This window comes from Monodon monoceros, unplaced genomic scaffold, assembly GCF_005190385.1.
Source record: "Monodon monoceros isolate NGI ecotype Baffin Bay Population unplaced genomic scaffold, NGI_Narwhal_1 Super_Scaffold_10, whole genome shotgun sequence".
NCBI lineage: Eukaryota > Metazoa > Chordata > Mammalia > Artiodactyla > Monodontidae > Monodon > Monodon monoceros.
This window is the reverse complement of record NW_021703766.1, coordinates 13,559,012-13,579,992: the sequence shown is the minus strand read 5'-3', so window position 1 is coordinate 13,579,992 and position 20,981 is coordinate 13,559,012. Positions and strand designations below refer to the sequence as shown.

Sequence of the window (20,981 nt, the reverse complement as noted above, 5' to 3'; positions counted from 1 at the left end):
ATCAAAGAGGAAATCCAAACATATCTAGAGACAAATGACAATGAAAACACGATGATACAAAACCTATGGGATGCAGCAAAAGCAGTTCTAAGAGGGAAGTTTATAGCAATACAATCCTACCTCAAGAAACAACAAACATCTCAAACAAACTAACCTTACACCTAAAGGAACTAGAGAAAGAAGAACAAACAAAACTCAAAGTTAGCAGAAGGAAAGAAATCATAAAGATCAGAGCAGAAATAAATGAAATAGAAACAGAGAAAACAATAGCAAAGATCAATAAAACTAAAAACTGGTTCTTTGAGAAGATAAACAAAATTGATAAACCATTAGCCAGACTCATCAAGAAAGAGAGGGAGAGGACTCAAATCAATAAAACTAGAAATGAAAAATAAGAAATTACAACAAACACCGCAGAAATACAAAGCATCCTAAGAGACTACTACAAGCAACTCTATGCCAATAAAATGGACAACCTGGAAGGAATGGACAAATTCTTAGAAAGGTATAACCTGCCAAGACTGAACCAGGAAGAAATAGAAAATATGAACAAAGGAATCACAAGTAATGAAATTGAAACCATGATTAAAAATCTTCCAACAAACAAAAGTCCAGGACCAGATGGCTTCACAGGTGAATTCTGTCAAACATTTAGAGAAGAGCTAACACCCATCCTTCTCAGACTCTACCAAGAAATTGCAGAGGAAGGAACACTCCCAAACTCATTCTATGAGGCCACCATCACCCTGATACCAAAACCAGAAAAAGATACCACAGAAAAAGAAAATTACAGGGCTTCCCTGGTGGCGCAGTGGTTGAGAGTCTGCCTGCCAATGCAGGGGACACGGGTTCGTGCCCTGGTGCAGGAGGATCCCACATGCCGCGGAGCGGCTGGGCCTGTGAGCCGTGGCCGTTGGGCCTGCGCGTCCAGACCCTGTGCTCCTCAACAGGAGAGGCCACAACAGTGAGAGGCCCACTTACCGCAAAAAAAAAAAAAAAAAAAAAAAGAAAAGAAAATTACAGACCATTAACACTGATGAATATAGATGCAAAAATCCTCAACAAAATACTAGCAAACAGAATCCAACAACACATGAAAAGGATCATACACCATGATCAAGTGGGATTTATTCCAGGGAGGCAAGGATTCTTCAATATACACAAATCAATCAATGTGATATACCACATTAACAAATTGAAGAATAAAAACCATATGATCATCTCAATAGATGTAGAAAAAGCTTCTGAGAAAATTCAACACCCATTTATGATAAAAAATCTCCAGAAAGTGGGCAGAGAGGGAAACTACCTCATCATAATAAAGGTCATATATGACAAACCCACAGGAAACATCATTCTCAATGGTGAAAAGCTGAAAGCATTTCCTCTAAGATCAGGAACAAGACAAGGATGTCCACTCTCACCACTATTATTCAACATAGCTGTGGAAGACCTAGCCACCGCAATCAGAGAAGAAAAAGGAATACCAACTGGAAAAGAAGAAGTAAAACTATAACCGTTTGCAGATGACAAGATACTATACATAGAGAATCCTAAAGATGCCATCAGAAAATTACTAGAGCTAATCAATGAATTTGGTTAAGTTGCAGGATACAAAATTAATGCACAGAAATCTCTTGCATTCCTATACACTAATGATGAAAAATCTGAAAGAGAAATTAAGGAAACACCCCCATTTACTATTGCAACAAAAAGAATAAAATACCTAGGAATAAACCTACATAAGGAGACAAAAGACCTGTACGCAGAAAACTATAAGACACTGATGAAAGAAATTTAAGATGATACCAAGAGATAGAGTTACCATGTTCTTGGAAGAATCAATATTGTGAAAATGACTATATTACCCAAAGAAATCTACAGATTAAATGCAATCCCTATCAAATTACCAATGGCATCTTTTACAGAACTAGAACAAAAAAATCTTAAAATTTGTATGGAGACACAAAAGACCCCAAATAGCCAAAGCAGTCTTGAGGGAAAAAAACGGAGCTGGAGGAATCAGACTGCCTGACTTCAGACTATACTATAAAGCTACTGTAATCAAGACAATATGGTACTGGCACAAAAACAGAAATATAGATCAATGGAACAGGATAGGAAGCCCAGATATAAACCCGCACACCTGTGGTCAACTAATCTATGACAAAGGAGGCAAGGATATAAAATGGAGAAAAGACAGTCTCTTCAATAAGTGGTGCTGGGAAAAGAGGACAGCTATATGTAAAAGACTGAAATTAAAACACCCCCTAACACCATACACAAAACTAAACTCAAAATGTATTAGAGACCTAAGTGTAAGACCAGACACTATAAAACTCTTAGAGGAAAACATAGGAAAAACACTCTTTTACATAAAAAACAGCAAGATCTTTTTTGATCCACCTCCTAGGGTAATGGAAATAAAAACAAACGTAAACAAATGGGATCTAATGAAACTAAAAAGCTTTTGCAAAGCAAAGGAAACTACAAACAATATGAAAAGACAACCTTCAGAATGGGAGAAAATATTTGCAAATGAATCAACGGACAAAGGATTAATCTCCAAAATATATAAACAGCTCATGCAGCTCAGTATTAAAAAAAACAAACAACCCAATACAAAAATGGGCAGAAGACTTAAATAGACATTTCTCCAAAGAAGACATACAGATGGCCAAGAAGCACATGAAAAGCAGCTCAACATCACTAATTATTAGAGAAATGCAAATCAAAACTACAATGAGGTCTCACCTCACACCAGTCAGAATGGACATCATCAGGAAATCTACAAACAACAAATATTGGAGAGGGTGTGGAGAAAAGGGAACCCTCCTGCACTGTTGGTGGGAATGTAAATTGATACAGCCACTATGGAGAACAGTATGGAGGTTCCTTAAAAAACTAAATATAGAATTACTGTATGACCCAGCAATCCCACTACTGGGCATATAGCCAGAGAATACCATAACTCAAAAAGACACATGCATCCCAGTGTTCATTGCAGCACTATTTACAATAGCCAGGTCATGGAAGCAACCTGAATGCCCATCGACAGACGAATGGATAAAGATGTGGTACATATATACAATGGAATATTACTCAGCCATAAAAAGGAATGAAATTGACTCACTGAGACGTGGATGGATCTACAGACTGTCATACAGAGTGAAGTAAGTCAAAAACAGAAAAACAAATATCGTATATTAATGCATTTTTGTGGAAACTAGAAAAATGGTACAGATGAACCAGTTTGCAGGGCAGAAGTTGAGACACAGATGTAGAGAACAAACGTACAGACACCAAGTGGGGAAAGCCGCGGGGGGGTCTGGATGGTGGTGTGCTGAACTGGGCAATTGGGATTGACATGTATACACTGATGTGTATAAAATTGATGACTAATAAGAACCTGCTGTATAAAAAAATAAAATAAAATCTTTTAAAAACAAAAAAAACTAATACTAAACTTTCTTTGGGTTACTTGTATGGAAATATGTTAATATAAATGTTTCAGACATTACAAGAAATTCCTAAAAATCTTATATATTCTGGTATAATGTTATGAGTCATAATTCTAGTTATTACTTTAAAATGTATATCTCAGAAATAACTAAATTTCCTTGTCAACTGCATTATTATGAACTTTCATCAAATCTTTAACTGTGGTCACTTTTAAGTCTTTTGTCATTTACAGACAGTTCTGGGTGTACTGTGATGCTTTTGCAAAAATGTTCCTAAAAAAGGGTTTCATCTTCAAGGAATTCATGAAAAAGACTCTGACAAGTACAGGTTTCTGGTAACTGACTATACTGCTGAACTGAATGAATAAACGTATTCAGAATTGTAATGGAAAAGTGATGAATTCAAAAAAGTGCTGACAAAAGACCAAAGTAAAAAAAATTAATTACATGGGACTGAGTGAACAGATGAGGATGATTATAATTTTTGTGACTTTCTGTTTGAATAAAAAAAGAAAAATGAGGGCTTCCCTAGTGGTGCAGTGGTTGAGAGTCTGCCTGCCTATGCAGGGGACACAGGTTCGCACCCCAGTCCGGGAAGATCCCACATGCCGTGGAGCGCCTGGGCCCATGAGCCATGGCCGCTGAGCCTGCACGTCCGGAGCCTGTGCTCTGCAACAGGAGAGGCCACAACAGTAAGAGGCCCGCGTACCGCCAAAAAAAAAGAAAAATGAAATGAAAAACAGATGTGGACAATGCTTTTTGCACAGGGATATTCTTTACTTTCTATTTATAATGTAAAAAACTAATATAAGTTCAACAAAAAATTGTATTGGAATGGTACACTATGATTCTGAAAAATTCTGAATTTGAAGAACTTTAATTATATGTAAATGTTCACAATAAAAAAAAAGATCCAACATGCAGCAGAGCAACTAAGCCCGTGCACCACAACTCCTGAGCCCACGCACCCTCAACTACTGAAGCCCCCACACCTAGAGCTCTGCAACAAGAGAAGCCAGAAGCCACAATGAGAAGCCTGTGCACCACAACGAAGAGTAGCCTCTGCTTGCCGCACTAGAGAAAGCCCATGCACAGCAATGAAGACCCAATGCAGCCAAAAAACATTAAAAATTTTTTTTAAAAATTTAATTAAAAAATAAAATGCAAAAAAGTTAAAAAGAAAAAGACACATGAACCCCAATGTTCACTGCAGCACTATTTACAATAGCCAGGACATGAAGCAACCTAAATGTCCATCAACAGATGAATGGATAAAGAAGATGTGGTAAATATATACAATGGAATATTACTCAGCCATAAAAAGGAACGAAATTGGGTCATGTGTAGACACGTGGATGGATCTAGAGACTGTCATACAGAGTGAAGTAAGTCAGAAAAAGAGAAACAAATATCGTTTATTAACGCATATAAGTGGAACCTAGAAAAATGGTACAGATGAACTGGTTTGCAGGGCAGAAATTGAGACACAGACGTAGAGAATGAACGTATGGACACCAACGGGAAAGTGGCAGGGGGCAGGTGGTGGTGCTGTGATGAATTGGGAGATTGGGATTGACATATATACACTAATATGTATAAAATGAATAACTAATGAGAACCTGCTGTATAAAAAAATAAAATTCAGAAAAAAATACTACATATCAATTACCTGTCACTTAGTGGATAGTGAATAATAAAAACCACCACCACAACCAACAGCAAAAACAAAACACCTGCTTTTACAAGTAAAACAGATGACAAAGGCAACATGCTATAAAAACCAACGCCACCTATCTTAAAATATACCCATGTAAGTAAAGTTCATTAGATTGGGGTTAAATGTCAAATTTTAAAGTACAAAATTTTAAATCTATCAAGTAAATAATTATTCTATAATGAGATATTTAAGAAAATTGTGGTTTTCAGGGTATTGGACTCAGTTCACAAGTCAGAAAAGTATGGTATAAAGTCAGAAGTTAGGTAATATTAGAAATGTTACAAAGAATGAAATAAAGCTAAAATTACAGCATTAGTACATTAGAAAATCTGTAAAAGACCCACTGTGCATAGAAGAAACCATCAACTTTGGAAGACTTTCTAATATGACATGGTTTATATAAACTCCTAATCAAAAATATAATAAAAGAAAAAGAGACAGTAGAAAAACACATCCAACATATCACCATTTAAAAGAACCAGTTCCCAGGTGATTAGAAAAGATCTCTGAACCGGGTGGAAGGGTATAATTCCTAAATCCAAAGCGAAATTAAAACCACAAAGTTTAAACATAGCAGCATGGAAAAAATCAATACCTCACAAAATAAAAAGGAATAATTTAGGTTTCATCTTTCTCTTTACAATAATTCTGTTTTTTAGATCATATACAGTGCCTTAAGATGCTACCATGTCTTTAAGCTCCATTTTGTCGGGAAATACCTGTTTGTCTGCTACTTCTAAAGGTAAATAGGAGGTTTTACATTTAAGTTACAATGTGGAATACTTCAGAGTAACCTCATGCCAAGGCGACACATTTCTGAGGGATGCAAAGATATACAATAAACAGCTTTTAAAGGCATATTTTTAAACTTGCAGCAGGAAAGCTTTTCTGTGTCAAGACAATTATTCTTTTAATAGCATTGATCAAAGTGTTATTCTTCAATGACTGTACAATACCTTTTAAAGGAATACAACAAGGCACTAGCATTATACGCCTCTGTAGAGCAGACATCTTATTGGAAAAAAGGGAACAGTGGCCAAGATACAGTCAGTAGCTTTCATGCTTCTAATAAGAAACCTTTTCCTCCCTAGCTACTTCATTCTGAACTCCACAACTGACATTATCCAAAGATTAAGTGTAAGATCTCTTTACTTCCGTAATTTAGAAGCATTTTTCACAGAGGCCTAAACTGCAAGATCTTAACTGTATCTCTGTAGATATTACAGTATGGCCTTGGAAACATCCTCTCAGACAGGGCCAGTGAGAAATTATTCATGAAGATTAGAAAAGAATGATGGTTTTATTCACTTTGCTACTCTCTGGGGAAAGAAGTGTATTTTAAGAAAGTTTTCATATAATCACTGTTCATATTTATTGACAAAGCCAAATACTAAAAGAACATTAAAATTACATATTACTCTACCATAAAATAACTCTGTCAACTAACACTGATTAGGTAATCTTTCATAAAAGGGAACTATTTAAAAATCATCTTAAAACAAGTCCTTTTTGTTGGGGTATTCATGCTTTAAGAAAGATAAAATAGAGAGATTGGTTCAAGATGGCGGAGTAGAAGGACGTGCTCTCACTCCCGCTTGTGAGAGCGCCAGAATCACAACTAACTGCTGGAGAATCATCGACAGGAAGACACTGGAACTCACCAAAAAAGATACCCCACATCCAAAGACAAAGGAGAAGCCACAATGAGACGGTAGGAGGGGCGCTATCACAATAAAATCAAATCCCATAACTGCTTGGTGGGTGACTCACAAACTGGAGAACACTTATACCACAGAAGTCCACCCGCTGGAGTGAAGGTTCTAAGCCACACGTCAGGCTTCCCAACCTGGGGGTCCGGCAACGGGAGGAGGAATTCCTAGAGAATCAGACTTCGAAGCCTAGGGGAATTTGACAGCAGAACTTCGACAGGACTGGGGGAAACGGAAACTACACTCTTGGAGGACACACACAAAGTAGTGTGGGCATTGGGACCCAGGGGAAGGAGCAGTGACTCCATAGGAGACTGAACTACACCTACCTGCTGCTGTTGGAGGGTCTCCTGCAGAGTCAGGGGGTGGCTTTGGCTCACCGAGAGGACAAGGACACTGGCAGCAGAAGTTCTGGGAAGTACTCCTTGGCATGAGCCCTCCCAAAGTCCGCCATTAGCCCCACCAAAGAGCCCAGGTAGGCTCCAGTGTTGAGTCGCCTCAGGCCAAACAATCAACAGGAAGGGAACCCAGCCCCACCCATCAGCAGACAAGTGGATAAAGTTTTACTGATCTCTTCCCACCAGAGCAACACCCAGCTCTACCCACCACCAGTCCCTCCCATCAGGAAACTTGCACAAGCCTCCTAGAAAGCCTCATCCACCAGACGGCAGACAGCAGAAGCAAGAAGAACTACAATCCTGCAGCCTGTGGAACAAAAACCACATTCACAGAAAGACAGACAAGATGAAAAGGCAGAGGGCTATGTACCAGATGAAGGAACAAGATAAAACCCCAGAAAAACAACTAAATGAAGTGGAGACAGGCAACCTTCCAGAAAAAGAATTCAGAATAATGATAGTGAAGATGATCCAGGACTTCAGAAAAAGAATGGAGGCAAAGATCGAGAAGATGCAAGAAATGTTTAATGAACACCTAGGAGAATTAACAAACAGAGATGAACAATACAATAACTGAAATGAAAACTACACTAGAAGGAGTCAATAGCAGAATAACTGAGGCAGAAAAACAGATAAGTGACCTGGAAGACAGGATGGTGGAATTCACTGCCGTGCAACAGAACAAAGGAAAAAGAATGGAAAGAAATGAAGACAGCCTAAGAGACTTCTGGGAAAACATTAAACGCAACAACATTCGCATTACAGCAGTCCCAGAAGGAGAAGAGAGAGAGAAAGGACCCGAGAAAATATCTGAAGAGATTATACTCAAAAATTTCCCTAACATGGAAAGGAAATAGCCACTCAAGTCCAGGAAGCGCAGAGAGTCCCAGGCAGGATAAACCCAAGGAAAAACACGCCTAGACACATAATAATCAAACTGGCAAAAATTAACGACAAAGAAAAATTATTGAAAGCAGCAAGGGAAAAATGACAAATAACATAGAAGGGAACTCCCATAAGGTTAACAGCTGATTTCTCAGCAGAAACTCTACAAGCCAGAAGGGAGTAGCATACATATTTAAAGTGATGAAAGGGAAGAACCTACAACCAAGATTACTCTACCCAGCAAGGATCTCATTCAGATTCGACAAAGAAGTCAAAAGCTTTTACAGACAAGCAAAAGCTAAGAGAATTCAGCACCACCACACCAACTCTACAACAAATGCTAAAGGAACCTGTCTAAGTGGGAAGCACAAGAGAAGAAAAGGACCTACAAAAACAAACCCATTACAATAAAGAAAAGGGTAACAGGAACATACATATTGATAATTACCTTAAACGTGAATGGATTAAAGGCTCCAACAAAAAGACATAGGCTCCCTAAATGGATACAAAAACAAGACCCATATATATGCTGTCTACAAGAGACCCACTTCAGACCTAGGGACACATACAGACTGAAAGTGAGGGGATGGAAAAAGATATTCCATGCAAATGGAAATCGAAAGAAAGCTGGAGTAGCAATACTCGTATCAGATAAAATGGATTTAAAATAAAGAATGTTACAAGAGACAGGGGAGAACACTACATAATGATCAAGGGATCAAGCCAAGAAGAAGATGTAACAATTATATATAAATATACATGCACCGAACACAGGAGCACCTCAATACATAAGACAACTACTAACAGCTATAAAAGAAGAAATCGACATTAACACAATAGTGGGGGCACTTTAACACCTCACTTACACAAATGGACAGATCATCCAAACAGAAATTAATAAGAAAACACAAGTTTTAAATGACACAATAGACCAGATATTTAATTGGTATTTATAGGACATTCCATCCAAAAACAGCAGATTACACTTTCTTCTCAAGTGTGCACGGAACATTCTCCAGGATAGGTCACACCTTGGGTCACAAATCAAGCCTCAGTAAATTTAAGAAAACTGAAATTATATCAAGCATTTTTTCTGACCACAACACTAAGAAATTAGAAATCAATTACAGGGAAAAAACTGTAAAAAACACAACCACATGGAGGCTAAACAATACACTACTAAATAACCAAGAGATCACTGCAGAAATCAAAGAGGAAATCAAAAAATACCTAGAAACATATGAGAATGAAAACACGATAACCCAAAACCTATGGGATGCAACAAAAGCAGTTCTAAGAGGGAAGTTTAAAGCAATACAATCCTACCTCAAGAAACAAGAAACATCTCAAATAAACAAGCTAACATTACACCTAAAGCTATTAGAGAAAGAACAAAAAAAACCCCAAATGTTGCAGAAGGAAAGAAATCATAAAGATCAGATCAGAAATAAATGAAAAAGAAATGAAGGAAACAAGAGCTAAGATCAATAAAACTAAAAGCTGGTTCTTTAAGAAGATAAAACTGTTAAACCATTAGCCAGACTCATCAAGAAAAAAAAGAAGACTCAAATCAACAGTATAAAAATGAAAAAGGATAACAACGGACACAGCAGAAACAAAGAATCGTAAGAGATTACTACAAGCAAATATATGCCAATAAAATGGACAACCTGGAAGAAATGGACAAATTCTTAGAAAAGCACAACCTCCTGAGACTGAACCAGGAAGAAATAGAAAATATAAACAGACCAATCACAAGCACTGATATTGAAACTGTGATTAAAAATCTTTCAACAGGGGCTTCCCTGGTGGCGCAGTGGTTGAGAGTCCGCCTGCCGATGCAGGGGACACGGGTTCGTGAGCCAGTCCGGGAAGATTCCACATGCCGCAGAGCGGCTAGGCCCGTGAGCCATGGCCACTGAGCCTGCGCGTCCGGAGCCTGTGTTCCGCAACGGGAGGGGCCACAACAGTGAGAGGCCCGCATACCGCAAAAAAAACCAAAACAAAACAAAAAATCTTTCAACAAACAAAAGCCCAGGACCAGATGGACTCACAGGTAAATTATATCAAACATTTAGAGAAGAGCTAACACCCATCCTTCTCAAACTCTTCCAAAAAACTGCAGAGGAAGGAACACCCCCAAACTCATTCTATGAGGCCACCATCACCTTGATACCAAAACCAGACAAAGATACGGCAAAAAGAGAAAATTACAGACCAGTATCACTGATGAATATATATGCAAAAATTCTCAACAGAATACTACCAAAACAGAATCCAACAACACATGAAAAGGATCATACACCATGATGAAGGGGGATTTATCCCAGGGATGTAAGGATTCTTCAATATACTCAAATCAATCAATGTGATACACCATATTAAAAAATTGAAGAAAAACCATATGATCATCTCAATAGATGCAGAAAATCGACAAAATTCAACACTCATTTATGATAAAAACTCTCCAGAAAGTGGGCATACAGGGAACCTACCTCAACATAATAAAGGCCATATATGACAAACCCACAGCAAACTTCACTCTCAATGGTGAAAAACTGAAAGCATTTCCTCTAAGATCAGGAACAAGACAAGGATGTCCACTCTCGCCACTATTATTCAACATAGTTTTGGAAGCCCTAGCCATGGCAATCAAGAAGAAAAAGAAATAAAAGGAATACAAATTAGAAAAGAAGAAGGAAAACTGTCACTGTTAGCAGATGACATACTATACATAGGGAATCCTAAAGATGCCACCAGAAAACTACTAGAGCTAACCAATGAATTTGGTTAAGTTGCAGGATACAAAATTAATGCACAGAAATCTCCTGCATTCCTATACACTAATGATGAAAAATCTGAAAGAGAAATTAAGGAAACACTCCCATTTACCACTGCAACATAAAAAATAAAATACCTAGGAATAAACCTACCTACAGAGACAAAAGACCTGTATGCAGAAAACTATAAGACACTGATGAAACAAATTAAAGATGATACAAACAGATGGAGAGATATATCATGTTCTTGGATTGGAAGAATCAATATTGTGAAAATGACTATACTACCCAAAGCAATCTACAAATTCAATGCAATCCTTATGAAATTACCAATGGCATTTTGTCACGAACTAGAACCAAATATCTTAAAATTTGTCTGGAGACACAAAAGACCCCAAACAGCCAAAGCATTCTTGAGGGAAAAAAACACAGCTGTAGGAATCAGGCTTCCTGACTTCAGACTATACTACAAAGCTACAATAATGAAGACAGTATGGTACTGGCATAAAAACAGAAATATAGATCAATGGAACAGGATAGAAAGCCCAGAGGTAAACCCAACACCTGTGGTCAACTAATCTATGACAAAGGAGGCAAGGATATACAATGGAGAAAAGACAGTCTCTTCAATAAGTGGTGCTCAGGAAACTGGACAGCTACCTGTAAAAGAATGAAATTAGAACACTCCCTAACACTATACACAAAAATAAACTCAAAATGGGTTAGAGACCTAAATTTAAGAGTGGACACTATAAAACTCTTAGAGGAAAACATAGGAAGAACACTCTGACATAAATCACAGCAAGATCTTTTTTGATCCACCTCCTAGAGTAATGGAAATTTTAAAAAAAACAAAAAAAAACCCAAATGGGACCTAATGAAACTTAAAAGCTTTTGCAAAGCAAAGGAAACTACAAACAAGACAAAAAGACAACCCTTAAAATGGGAGAAAATATTTGCAGATGAATCAACGGACAAAGGATTAATCTCCAAAATATATAAACAACTCATGCAGCTCAATATTAAAAAAACAAACAACCCAATCAAAAAATGGGCAGAAGACCTAAATAGACATTTCTCCAAAGAAGACATACAGATGGCCAAGAAGCACATGAAAAGCAGCTCACCATCACTAATTAGTAGAGAAATGCAAATCAAAACTACAATGAGGTATCACCTCACACAGTTAGAATGGGCATCATCAGAAAATCTGCAAACAATAAATGCTGGAGAGGGTGTGCAGAAAACGGAACCCTCTTGCACTGTTGGTGGGAATGTAAATTAATACAGCCACTATGGAGAACAGTATGGAGGTTCCTTAATAAACTAAAAATAGAACTACCATATGACCCAGCAGTCCCAATACTGGGCATATACCCTGAGAAAACTGTAATTCAAAAAGAGTCATGCACCCCAATGTTCACTGCAGCAGTATTTACAAGAGCCAGGTCATGGAAGCAACCTAAATGTCTATTGACAGATGAATGGATAAAGAAGATGTGGTACATATATACAATGGAATATTACTCAGCCATAAAAAGGAACGAAGTTGGGTCATTTGTTGAGATGTGGATGAATCTAGAGACTGTCATACAGAGGGAAGTAAGTCAGAAAGAGAAAAATAAGTATATATTAATGCATATATTTGGAACCTAGAAAAATGGTACAGATGAACTGGTTTGCAGGGCAAAAATTGAGACACAGATATAGAGATCAAACGTATGGACACAAAGTGGGGAAAGTGGTGGGGGGAGGTGGTGGTGGTGTGATGAACTGGGAGATTGGGATTGACATATATATACTAATATGTATAAAATGGATAACTAATAAAAACCTGCTGTATAATAAATTAAATAAAATACAAAAAAAAAGAAAGATAAATTCCAAAACTACTTATAGAAATTAATCATATGAGTATACAAACTCATAAAACACTTCCATCAATTCACCAAATTTCTAACCATTCAGCAAATAAAGCTAAGGGTGGAACAAAAATAGAAAGGGAGACTGTTCCTGCTTTTCATGCAAAACATTTACGTATTTTTCACTGTTAAAGAAAATATGACTTGAGTACAGAATTACACAAATATCGCAGATACGTTGATTGCAGCCTAAATGTCTACCTTTTGCAAACTATTTAAGGGCCTCGTAGAGTCTAAAGAATGTTACCAATAATAATTATAGTCTTGCATCAAAAAATAAAACTCAACTTTACAGACAACACCAGATGCACTTCATAAACCTTTTCCCTAAAAGTTAAGTTTTAAAAGTAGAAGACTCTGGGCTTCCCTGGTGGCACAGTGGCTAAGAATCTGCCTGCCAATGCAGGAGACACAGGTTCGAGCCCTGGTCTGGGAAGATCCCACATGCCGCGGAGCACCTAAGGCCGTCCGCTCCGCCACAACTACTGAGCCTGCGCTCTAGACGCTTCGAGCCACAGCTACTGAAGCCCACGTGCCTAGAGCCCGTCCTCTGAAACAAGAGAAGCCACCGCAATAAGAAGCCCATGTACCGCAACAAAGAGTAGCCCCCACTCGCTGAAACTAGAGAAAGCCTGCACACAGCAACAAAGACCCAACTCAGCCAAAAATAAATAAATGAATAAATTTATAAAAGAAACCAGGTAGTAGGAACATCAAAAGATTATTTATTTTTTTTAAGTACAAGAATCTAACTCCTTTTAAAGGTGTGAGTTTGGGTGTGGGTATGTGGGTGTGTAGTGGGAGGAAAATGTTAAGAGAAGTTCCTATGAATGGCTTTCCAAATTTTATTATCAAACAGAATATTGTTTCAGGCAAAGCAGATAAACAGAGCATCTGAACCAACTCCATCACTGAAAACAACTAAAAATGCAAGGTAATATACAAAAACATCTTAAAAGCATCCCAGTTGATAAAAATAGTAAGAAATTATTAATATAAAATCTAAAGGAAACTGGGAAATCAGAGAAGGTAAGTGTAGTGCTAAACCTGCTTTTGCCCTAAGTATATTTGGTCAGCCATTCTGACCAAAGTTAAAATGTACAGATCTGGTTTGGAATGAAGGATAGAAAACAAACACAAACACCATCTAAGAGTCTAACAAGAGGCTCTCCTCCCATGAAGCTGGGAACTCAACGAGTTAGGCCCACAAAGTGATGGTAATCCAGGAGTCTGGGCTTAAGTGACTGTAAGGAAATCTATCTTGGCAATGAACAAAACAGAAGAAAACATAAAACACAAGTTGTAAACATAACCTAGCAGTGAAATAAATATACACGCCAAATTCACATCACCCAAATGGGTCCAAATAAATAAATAAATATAAAGTTGTATGTGACTGGAAGGGCGGAGTCAAAATGGCAGAGTGGGAGGATGTGGAGTTTGCATCTCCCCACAACTAGGGCACCTATGGGACACTGATGGAGGTCCTCCACACCTGAGGAGATAGGAGGAACCCCCGAGCTACCCAGTAGGACATGGGGGAATGAGGGGGGAGGAGAAGTGGAAGCCAGACAGGACCGGTGCCCCTGAGGGGTGGCTGGGAGAGGGGAGGGGTTCCCACATCTGAAGGGACCCTTGGGGGCTTGGAGGATCAGAGGGCAGTGTAGCTAGCGTTTCCCCTGCCCAATCGGCCCCAGGAAGCCTGCTGGGCTCCCAGGCTGGGTCCTCCCCCTCCAATGCCCCTCCAGCTGCACTGGTCCTTGGGGCGTAGGAGGGAGGGGTGGGAAGAAGAGGAGAGGTTGAGGTAAAGGGGCCCTCTGGGATCAGAGGATCAGGGGAGGCACAGTGGGCGTTTACACACACACACACACACACACACACACACACACACACACACACACGGCACACTCGGGTCCTGGAAAGCCTGCTGAGATCCCTTCCTTTGCCCTCCAGGGCCCCCTACAGCCCCATGGGTCGTAGGGGCATGGGTGGGGAGGGGGGAAGAATAGAAAAGGTGAGGTGGAGGGGCCCTCCGGGATCGGAGGATCAGGGAAGACTAGTTTCCCCTGTCCACTCGGGCCCAGGGAGCCTGCTGGGGTCCCAGACCTGGTGCTCCACCCTCCTGGGCCACAGGCACTCCTGGGCCTCTCCTGGGTGGGTTGCCTGGGTGAGGCACTGAGCCTAAGCCCCGCCCCCACCCCAGCCCCACCCCTGGGGCCTTTTCTGGCCCTCTGGATCCTAATAATAGGGCTGCCTCCTACCTAAATCCCACCCCTGCCTAAGCCCCATCCCCCACAGCCAAGGCCTTTTCTGGCTTTTTCTTTTTTTTTTTGCTATTGTGATTCTATTTTACCTTTTGGTAAAAGGTTGTTTCATTTATATTTTTATTTTTTCTAACATATCTATTAGTTTTCTAATCTTAGTTTTTACTCTTTATTATTGCTCTGCTCTTTTTTCTTCCCCCCTACAGAGCTTGCAGGATCTTGGTTCAAGAGCTGGTGTTCAGGCCTACGCTCCTGTGGTGGGAACTCTGAGTCAGAACCACTGGACTAACAGAGAACCACGGACCCCAAGAAATATTCATCGGAGTGAGGTCTCCTGGAGGTCCTCACCTTGGCACCAAGACGTGGCTCTACCTAACAGCCTACAAATTCCAGTGCTGGAAGGCTCAGGCCAAACAGCCAGTAAGACAGGAACACAATCCCACCCATCAAAAAGAAAATGAGATGACAAAAAAATATGTCACAGATGAAAAGGCAAGGTAAAAACCTCCAAGACCAAACAAATGAAGAGGAAATAGGCGAGCTACCTGAAAAAGAATTCAGAGTAATGATAGTAAAGATGATCCAGAATCTTGGAAATAGAATTGCGGCATGGATTGAGAAAATACAAGCAGTGTTTAACAAAGATCTAGAAGAACTAAAGAACAAACAGACAGAGATGAACAACACAATAAATGAAATGAAAAATACACTAGAAGGAATCAGTAACAGAATAACTGAGGCAGAAGAACAAGTAGTGAGCTGGAGGACAGAATGGTGGAAATAACTGCTGCATGACAGAATACAGAAAAAAGAATGAAAAGAAATGAGGACAGTCTCAGAGACCTCTGGGACAACATTAAAGACACCAACAGTTGAATTATAGGGGTCCCAGAAGAAGAAGATAAAGAGTCTGAGAAAATATTTAAAGAAATTATAGTCAAAAACTTTCCTAACATGGGAAAGGAAATAGCCATCTAAGTCCAGGAAGTGCAGAGTCCCACACAGGATAAACCCAAGGAGAAACACACCAAGACACATATTAATCAAACTGTCAAAAATTCAATTCAAAGAAAAAATATTAAAAGCAGCAAGGGAAAAGCAACAAATTACATACAAGGGAATCCCCATAAGGTTATCAGCTGATTTTTCAGCAGAAACTCTGCAAGCCAGAAGGGAGTGGCAGGATATACTTAAAGTGATGGAGAAAAACCTACAACCAAGATTACTCTACCCAGCAAGGATCTCATTCAGATTCAACTGAGAAATCAAAAGCTTTACAGACAAGCACAAGCTAAGAGAATTCAGCACCACCAAACCATATTTACAACAAATGCTAAAGGAACTTCTCTAGGTGGGAAACACAAGAGAAGAAAAAGACCCACAAAAACAAACCCAAAACAATTAAGAAAATGGTGATAGGAACATACATATCAATAATAACCTTGAATGTAAATGGATTAAATGCCCCAACCAAAAGACACAGACTGGCTGAATGGATACAAAAACAAGACCCATATATATGCTGTCTACAACAGACGCACTTCAGACCTAGGGACACATACAGACTGAAAGTGAGGGGATGGAAAAAGATATTCCACACAAATGGAAATCAAAGGAAAGCTGGAGTAATAATACCCGTATCAGATAAAATACACTTTAAAATAAAGACAGTTACAAGAGATAAGGAATGACACTACATAATGATCACGGGATCAATCCAAGAAGAAGATATAACAATTATAAATATTTATGCACCCAACATAGGAGTACCACAACATATAAGGCAAATGCTAACAATCATAAAAGGAGAAATCGACAGTAACACAATAATAGTACGGGACTTTAACACCCCACTTACACCAATGGACAGATCATCCAAACAGAAAATAAGGAAACACAAGCTTTAAATGACACAACAGACCAGACAGACTTAACTGATATTTATAGGACATCCACCCGAAAGCGGCAGAATACGCTTTCTTCTCAAGTGCACAGAGAACATTCTCCAGGATAGATCACATCTTGGGTCACAAATCAGGCCTCAGTAAATTTAAGAAAACTGAAATCATATCAAGCATCTTTTCTAACCACAATGCTATGAGATTAGAAATGAATTAAAGGGAAAAAAACCTGTGAAAAACACAAATATGCGGAGGCTAAACAGTGCACTACTAAGTAACCAAGAGATCACTGAAGAAACCAAAGAATAAGCAAAAAAAAATACACAGAAACAAATGACAATGAAAACACGATGACCCAAAACCTATGGGATGCAGAAAAAGCGGTTTTAAGAGGGAAGTTTATAGCAATTCATTCTCACCTCAAGAAATAAGAAAAATCTCAAACAATCTAAGCTTACACCTAAAGCAACTAGAAAAAGAAGAACAAAGAAAACCCAAAGTCAGTAGAAGGAAAGAAATCATAAAGATCAGAGCAGAAATAAATGAAAAAGAAATGAAAGAAACAATAGCAAAGATCAATAAAACTGAAAGCTGGTTCTTTGAAAAGATAAACAAAATTGATAAACCTTTAGCCAGACTCATCAAGAAAAAAAAGGAGAAGACATAAACCAATAAAATTAGAAATGAAAAAGGGGAAATCACAACTGACACCACAGAAATACAAAGGACTGTAAGAGACCGCTACAAACAACTACATGCCAATAAAACGGACAACCTCAAAGATACTGACAAATTCTTGGAAAGGTACAGTTTTCCAAGACTGAACCAGGAAAAATTAGAATATATAAACAGACATATAGCAAGCAATGAAATTGAAACTGTAACTAAAAATCTTCCAACAAAGTCCAGGCAGATGGCTTCACAGGCGAATTCTATCAAACATTAGAGAAGAGCTAACACCTATCCTTCTCAAACTCTTAGAAAACATTGCAGAGGGCGGAACACTCCCAAATTCGTTCTACGAGGCCACCATCACACTGATACCAAAACCAGACAAAGGTATCACAAAAAAAGAAAATAACAGACCAATATCACTGATGAACATACACGCAAAAATCCTCAACAAAATACTAGCAAACAGAATCCAACAACATATTAAAAGGATTATACACCACGGATCAAGTGGGATTTATCCCAGGAACGCAAGGATTCTTCAATATATGCAAATCAATCAATGTGATACACCACATTAACAAATTAAAGAATAAAAAACATATGATCTCAATAGATGCGGAAAAAGCTTTTGACAAAATTCAACCCCCATTTATGATAAAAACTCTCCAGAACATAGGCACAGCAGGAACCTACCTCAACATAATGAAGGCCATATATGACAAACCCACAGCAAACTTCATTCTCAATGGTGAAAAACTGAAAGGAAATCTTAGAGGAAATCTCTAAGATCAGGAACAAGACAAGGATGTCCACTCTCGCCACTCTTATTCAACAGTTTTGGAAGTCCTAGCCATGGCAATTAGAGAAGAAAAAGAAATAAAAGGAATACAAATTGGAAAAGAAGAAGTAAAACTGTCACTGTTTGCTGATGGCATGATACTATACCTAGGAAATCCTAAAGATGCCACCAGAAAACGATGAGAACAAATCAATGAATTTGGTAAGGTTGCAGGGCGCAAAATTAACGTGCAGAAATCTCTTGCATTCCTATACGCTAAAAGAAATTAAGGAAACAATCCCATTTACCATCGTAACAAAAAGAATAAAATACCTAGGAATAAACCTACCTAAGGATGCAAAAGACCTGTACTCAGAAACTATAAAACACTGAAGAAAGAAATCAAAGGTGACACAAACAGATGGAGAAACAGACCATGTTCTTGGATTGGAAAAATCAATATTGTGAAAATGACTATACTACCCAAAGCAATCTACAAGGTCAGTGCAATCCCTATCAAATTACCAATGGCATTCTTCACAGAATTAGAACAAAAATTTTTACAATTTGTATGGAAACAAAAAAGACCTGAATAGCCAAAGCAATCTTGAGAAAGAAAAATGAAGCTGGAGGAATCAGGCTCCCAGACTTCAGACTATACTACAAAGCTACAGTAATCAAGACAGTATGGTACTGGCACAAAAACAGAAATATATGGAACTTCCCTGGTGGTGCAGTGGGTAAGAATCCACCTGCCAATGCAGGGGACACGGGTTTGATCCCTAGTCCAGGAAGATCCCCCATGCCGCAGAGCAACTAAGCCTATGTGCCACAGCTACTGAGCCTGCACTCTAGAGACTGTGAACCAGTCTCTACTACTGAGCCTGTGCGCCACAACTACTGAAGCCCATGAACTCTCAGCCCACGTGTCGCAACTACTGAGCCCACATGCTGCAACTACTGAAGCCCGCATGCCTAAAACCTGTGCTCTGCAACAAGAGAAGCCACCACAATGAGAAGCCCGCACACCGCAATGAAGGGTAGCCCCACTCGCCACAACTAGAGAAACCCACACACAGCAACAAAGACCCAACGCAGCCAAAAATAATAAATAAAATTATTTTTTAAAAAAACGGAAATATAGATCAATGGTACAAGAGAAAGCCCAGAGATAAACCCATGCACCTATCGTCACCTCATTTATGGCAAAGGAGGCAAGAGCATACAATGGAGAAAGGACAGTCTCTTCAATAGGTGTTTCTGGAAAAGCTGGACAGCTACATGTAAAAGAATGAAATTAGAACACCCCCTAATACCACACACAGAAATAAACTCAAAATGGATTAAAGACCTAAATGTAAGACTAAACACTATAAAACTTAGAGGAAAACACAGGAAGAACACTCTTTGACATAAATTACAGCAAGATCTTTTCTGACCACCTCCTAGAGTAATGAAAATAAAAACAAAGTAAACAAATGGGACCCAATAAAACTTAAAAGCTTCTGCACAGCAAAGGAAACCATAAAGAAGACGAAAAGACAACCCTCAGAATGGGAGAAACTATTTGCAAACGAAGCTACAGACAACGAATTAATCTCCAAAATATACAAACAGTTCATGCAGCTCAATATCAAGAAAACAAACAACCCAATTAAAAAATGGGTGTAAGCCCTAAATAGACATTTCACCAAAGAAGAGATACAGATGGCCAAGAGGCACATGAAAAGATGCTCAACATCACTATTAGAGAAATGCAAATCAAAACTGCAATAAGGTATCACCTCACACCAGTCAGAATGGCCATCATCAAAAAATCTACAAACAATAAATGCTGGAGAGGGTGTGGAGTAAAGGGAACCCTCCTGCAGTATTGGTGGGAATGTAAATTGATACAGCCACTATGGAGAACAGTATTGGAGGTTCCTTAAAAAACTAAAAATAGAACTACCATATGACCCAGCAATCCCACTGCTGGGCATATACCCTGAGAAAACCATAATTCAAAAAGAGTCATGTACCAAAATGTTCATTGCAGCTCTATTTACAATAGCCTGGAGATGGAAACAACCTAAGTGTCCATCATCAGATGAATGGATAAAAAAGATGTGGTACATACATACAATGGAATATTACTCAGCCATAAAAAGGAACGAAATTGGGTCATTTGTAGAGATGCTGATGGACCTAGAGTCTGTCATACAGAGTGAAGTAAGCCAGAAAGTGAAAAACAAATATCATATATTAACGCATGTATGTGGAACCTAGAAAAATGGTACAGATGAACCTATTTGCAGGGCAGGAATAGAGAGGTAGACGTAGACATAGAGAACGGACATGTGGAAACGGGGTGGGAAGGGGATGGTCGGTTGAATTCGGAGATTAGGATGGGCATATATACACTACCATGCGTAAAATAGATAGCTAGTGGGAACAAGCTATAAAGCACAGGAAGCGCAGCCCGGTGCTCTCTGATGACCTAGTTGGGTGG

General features: G+C 38.9%; 1 protein-coding gene across 1 annotated transcript in view; it reads left to right on the top strand.

Moving 5' to 3' along the window:
* Nucleotides 1-15,669, top strand: part of LOC114885786 (protein VAC14 homolog) — a 69,146-nt gene extending 53,477 nt beyond the window's left edge. The window contains exon 4 of the mRNA XM_029206094.1: nt 15,343-15,669. Coding sequence (XP_029061927.1) covers nt 15,343-15,406 — 64 coding nt within the window. The 3' untranslated portion in view covers nt 15,407-15,669. The remainder of the gene's footprint in view (nt 1-15,342) is intronic.
* Nucleotides 15,670-20,981: the final 5,312 nt, after the last annotated feature.